Source organism: Leptonychotes weddellii, chromosome 4 (assembly GCF_054177405.1).
Source record: "Leptonychotes weddellii isolate Sample4059 chromosome 4, ASM5417740v2, whole genome shotgun sequence".
NCBI lineage: Eukaryota > Metazoa > Chordata > Mammalia > Carnivora > Phocidae > Leptonychotes > Leptonychotes weddellii.
The window spans coordinates 145,221,030-145,226,650 of record NC_138372.1 but is presented as its reverse complement, the minus strand read 5'-3'; the positions used below and the strand labels follow the sequence as shown (position 1 = coordinate 145,226,650).

At 34.2% G+C, this 5,621-nt stretch overlaps 1 protein-coding gene across 1 annotated transcript in view; it reads right to left on the bottom strand.

The window, feature by feature from the left end:
- PKHD1L1 (PKHD1 like 1) overlaps positions 1–5,621 on the bottom strand; it is a 139,158-nt gene that overhangs the window by 60,597 nt on the left and 72,940 nt on the right. Inside the window, exons 41-43 of the mRNA XM_081817137.1 lie at positions 5,463–5,611; positions 2,057–2,263; positions 989–1,148 (exon numbers count right to left, since the gene is read on the bottom strand). Coding sequence (XP_081673263.1) covers positions 989–1,148; positions 2,057–2,263; positions 5,463–5,611 — 516 coding nt within the window. The remainder of the gene's footprint in view (positions 1–988; positions 1,149–2,056; positions 2,264–5,462; positions 5,612–5,621) is intronic.

The following is a 5,621-nucleotide window of genomic DNA, read 5'->3' as shown; positions in this document are numbered from 1 at the left end:
AGGTCTGTGATTCAACAGTCTTACACAATTCACAGCGCTCACCATAGCACATACCCTCCCCAATGTCGATCACCCAGCCACCCCATCCCTCTCACCCCCCACCACTCCAGCAACCCTCAGTTTGTTTCCTGAGATTAAGAATGCCTCATATCAGTGAGATCATATGATACATGTGTTTCTCTGATTGACTTATTTCGCTCAGCATAATACCCTCCAGTTCCAACCACGTCATTGCAAATGGCAAGATTTCATTCCTTTTGATGGCTGCATAATATTCCATTGTATATATACACCACATCTTCTTTATCCATTCATCTGTTGATGGACATCTTGGCTCTTTCCATAGTTTGGCTATTGTGGATATTGCTGCTATAAACATTGGGGTGCATGTACCCTTTCGATCACTACATTTGTATCTTTGGGGTAAATAACCAGTAGTGCAATTGCTGGGTCGTAGGGTAGCTCTATTTTCAACTTTTTGAGGAACCTCCATACTGTTTTCCAGAGTGTCTGCACCAGCTTGCATTCCCACCAACAGTGTAGGAGGGTTCCCCTTTCATATGGAAAAATTCTGATGAAATGCACATGTCTTATTGAGAAGCACATAGTCAAAATGTCTTGACAATATTTTGGAACTCAAAATTTATTCTTAAATATTTTTATTTCCCCCAAGTAATAAAATAATAGAAATGGAAACAAAATATTTGACAGTTTCCTTTGTACTCATTTCCTCTAATTTTGTGAAGTAAATGTTAGGGCCATCTATAAGAGTGTTGGCATTATCTCCAAACATAAAATGTAAGTCCTTGACTCAACTCAAGGCCTTTTTCGACATAAATTTAGTCTCCAATCCTTTTACTCAGCAAACATTTATTGAATCCTACTATACAGAGGACACTGTATAACATATTTGCCCATTAAGCAATTTTTCTCTTTCTTTAGACAAAGCATTAGATAAAATAATCACTTCTGCCTAATGAATACATACCCAAGTAATATAGAGTACTTGTGTTTGCTTCAAGGTGCCAGTCTCCATTCTTGCTAGTATTCCAACTCAACGGATTTGAAGAGCCATTCCTCATGTCAATAACATTAAACTTACCAGGATTTTGAGTGAAGTTATGAGATATGATTACATAGTCTTCTTCCTGTAAGTGGTTGCCCCCAAATATGATTTTATATGTTAATATCCTGCATAATATACATTAATTTTGATGACATACAATTAGCCCTTATATTTAGACTTAAGTTTTGGTTTTAGTTTGTCATCTTGCATTCATATTTTGTTTAGTAACATTTTATATGTCTATGGCAATAATGCTAACTCTATCCGAACGCAATGAAAATCTCTCTGTACACACACATACACAGACACAGACACACACACACACACATGTATTTAGAGAATATTTTATTTCTGTAATATTTTAAAACATTTAAAACAATCCTAGGTATTGTTTATGGCTACACATATGTAGTATAACTAGAAGAACATGAATGGGGATGAAAACACCCAATTCAGGATATTGGTTACCACAAGAGTGGAGAGTGGGGAATGAGATGAGAGTAAGCCATACAGGGGACTTCCATTTCATCAAAAATGTTTATTTCTTAAAAAAAAATCAAAAGTAAAGATTCACAGAATGTTAGATCCAGATGGAGCTAGGTGGTGGGCACACAGGACTTGGCCCGTCATTGTCTGTGTTTGGTATATTTTAAAATACAATTTCTAAAGCCCTTAACTGGTACCTGGAATATCCTAAGCACTCAATAAATGTTAGTTATGATCACGATAATAATAACAGGACAGAAGCTTAGTATTATGGGAATATGGCAAAGATGTTGCTTACTTCTGATTCCTACACAAGGTTTCTTTTTTTAGCTTACTTTTTAGACTTAGGGTGGGTCATGAAGTGTGTGCAGGACTTCACCAGGTCAGTATGTGAGGCAAGCACATTCTGGGCCCAACAACTGGTATAAGGACAGGACATAGGTTGCATTCGCATACTATGCAATCATCATTATTAGAAGATGAATTTAATAGCTCTTTGTTTACCTTAAATCCATAGAATGTTGACGTATAAGATATGTTGGTTATGTGATCTACATCTTTAAAATACCAGTTAATGTGCTTTGCATTTGGAATCAGAGCCATCCATCCAGACATATGAGTCAGTCGTTTCTTCTGAAAGGGAACAATGCTTGTGCCTATAGCAGAATACAAAACAAACAAATAACAGTCTTCTCTACCTCTAGAAAATTCCTTTTTTTACAAACAAGTGAAATATTAGCCTAGTTTATGGAAGTCTCTGAAGAGGTCAGAATAGCATTTCATTACTTATGTTCTAAAGGTCTTTGTTAACTGAAGGCCCCAATGTTTCATATTACACTTAACTGAAACATAAAAATGCCTTCTCACTTGGAATTCTGAATTGAGATGAAGTCTTTATTCCTTAGGGAAAGAAAAAAATCAAACATGATGATGATTAATACTACTATGACAAAAGTGCTTAAATATATTAATACAATTCTTTAAATATTGATCTAAAATAAAATTCTGTTGTTATTCTTTTAAGAACTTAAATTAACTCAGAACTTAATTATTTCAGGATCCTTAATTTACAGGATATGCAAATATAAGTTCTAATTCTTTATTAGATTCTCTTGTATTTGTTGAGTTAATCAAAATCTACGTAACAAGTACTAATGTAAAGTTTTGATTTAAAGCTCTTAAGAATCTTGGCTACCACCAGACTTAACATGAACACTGGCTATGATACCCTCAGGTTTGTGAATGACAATCTTGGAACATAAATTACTTGTTATGGGAAAAAATACTTAATTTAGTAATGCTTTGTTCATGAAAGAGTACCTGACAACTTTAGCTAAAGATTTGAAAAGATTTTTTAGAATATAAAGAAGACATGATTAATTGCCCATATTCTATTTTTTCCTCTCCATCCCCTCTCTCTTTTCATCTCTGATTGAATTTTATGTTAAATTTGCAAACTCTTCTCCTACAAATTTAGGGGGAGAAAGCTAGATGAAAGATTATAAAATAAACTGTCATCCTTTTTCTTTGGAGAATAAGGCAAAAAAGTTCCAATATCAAGGAGGAACAAATTTATTAATTCTTAGGCTTGTGAATTAGCATTACATTTAAAAAAGCCATGAGCAGAGACTCTAAAAACATACAGTTCCAAAAGACCTGCAGTGTATAAGAAGAACTATGATGATTTGAATTACTCAGCAAATATTCATTCCTTTCCCCTCCTTGAGGGCTGAGTAGACTTCCCTGACCTGTTGATGTTGGGTGATGTGACAGTCATAAACATTTGTGTTTGCTGGATGAAGCTTGCCATCTTGAACCTCTACCATTACAATGCAAAGAGCCTGCCCCAGGTAGTTGGCTCTCCCTTCAGCCTACACTCTGGAATAAACACACGTGGAGACCTGAATTCAACTTTTGGGGAGGAACAAAGCCCATTGGATCCTCACCTTCAAGCAGAGTATCCTAGCTGAGCACATCCAAGATCAACCAACCCAGTCCTCAGACATGAGAGTGAAAACAATGATTGTAGGTTTAAGCTTTGGGGATAATCCCTTTTGGGGATTAAGTTTGGGGATAATCTGTCATGAAGCAATAGCTGACTTACATAAGAGTTCATGAAAATCACCCAAAACCTCCGGAATTTGCTCTATGTTTGGCAGAACCAACCTCCACTAAAGTTTTCTGATGCATGGAATTATACTTTAACCTGAACGTGCTTGATAATTCTCTTTTTGTAAATAAAACTAATTGTGGGGCACCTGGGTGGCTCAGTCAGTTAAGCAACCGACTCTTGATTTTGGCTCAGGTCATGATCTCAGGGTCCTGATACCAAGCCCCACATTAGGCTCCACACTTGCTGGGCATGGCACCTGCTTGGAATTCTCTCTGTTCATCTGTCCCTCCCTGCTCATGCTCTTTTTTTCTCTCTAAAATGGAAAAATAAATCTTAAAAAAACCCAATTGTCATTTTTCATAGTTATTTGTGTTTAATTTTTTTCAGATGCACTCATTTTCAGCATGTTGATTTTAAGCATCTTGGACTGAAATTTGAAGTTGATATTTAAAAAAATAATATTACTAAAAGTAAGTGTCTCAAATTAATTTGCCATCTGGTCTATAGTATCACTAGTAGTAAGTATCTCAAATTAATTTGCCATCTGGTCTAACTTTACATATATATTCATAAAGATACATATATTCATACATATATACATAGAGCTGCACACAACATCATGCATGAGACACTTTAATAGATATATGTAAAGTTATACCAAATCTTATTTTTATATATATATATACTTATATATATATATATATAAAATGAAAACAGTGATCTCTTTTTTCTGTTTTTAATTTTTAGTACTAAATCATTTTATTTGGCTTTAATGGAGATAAAATAAAAACAGTAAAATATTCTTGACTCTGAAAGTTGTTTTATTCTTTATGTCACATTAAAAAGAAAAGTACCTGGAGTGATGTTTTCTCCACTCATAATTTGGTCTGAGGACTACAACTAATTCCATTGTAATTCAATAATTACTGAATTCCTACTATTGGCAATGTCTTGTGTTGAGTTATGTGGGTGACAGAAAGATAAATTTACAGATCTTGCTACCAAGGTGTTCAGTTTAGTAATTAAATAAAAATCTTCATTCCTGAAAGGATCAGGCAAAAAGGCACAGAGAGACTTCACAAGAAAGCTACAATCTCATCAATTCAGAAGTATTAGACTTCTCGACTCAAAAATAAAAACACAAAAACTTCTCTCTAAAATCATCACTACCACCACCACTAATAACAACAAAAAAACCCAAAATATTTAAAATGTTTAAATATTACTGCTTAAAAATTAATAGTGTAAGGTATATATCTTTTTTTATCATTCTGTATATTTAAAATAATTTATCTAGGGTGGTTTTACATCTCTGAGTCCTCTGTAAAATTATCTTAGACTGTGTTTTATAAAAAGCTAATGTTCAGTCTATTCATAGGTATATCATAACGTATTTGGAGATATGATTAAAAGTTTTATCATAAGTAACTATTTTATGACATAGTAATGGGAAATACTAACATATTACCTCACCAGATAAAATAACATCTTTTTTTTTTTTTTTTTAAAGAAAAGAGTGGAATTTAATCTTTATTTACAGGACACTGCAAGAGAGGAGATTCCACATAGAAATAAGAAACCCACTGAGAGGAGGAGCTTCATACAGGTTGTACAGTTTGGAACTGGTCAAGTAGAGTTTCCTTGTAAAAAGTGCTACAATAACGAAACACATTTAAAAAGAGTTCTTAGTAGAGAAACAGTAAGACAAACTTCTACCAAACAGAGTACACAACAAACAACTTTCTGCCTCAGCTGTACAATCTAAAAGTTAAAAGTCCCGGGAGTGCCATCCTGAACTTGGAACGTATAGCCTTCAGAGGTAGTTTCTGGCACAACATTCTGATCTTCCTCTTCCTCTACAGAGAAATACTTCTCAATCAAGTTTAATGAAGCTTTGTACACAGACTCATTTTCATGGTTTTGTAGAGCTTCAATTTTGTCCAAACCTCCACATTC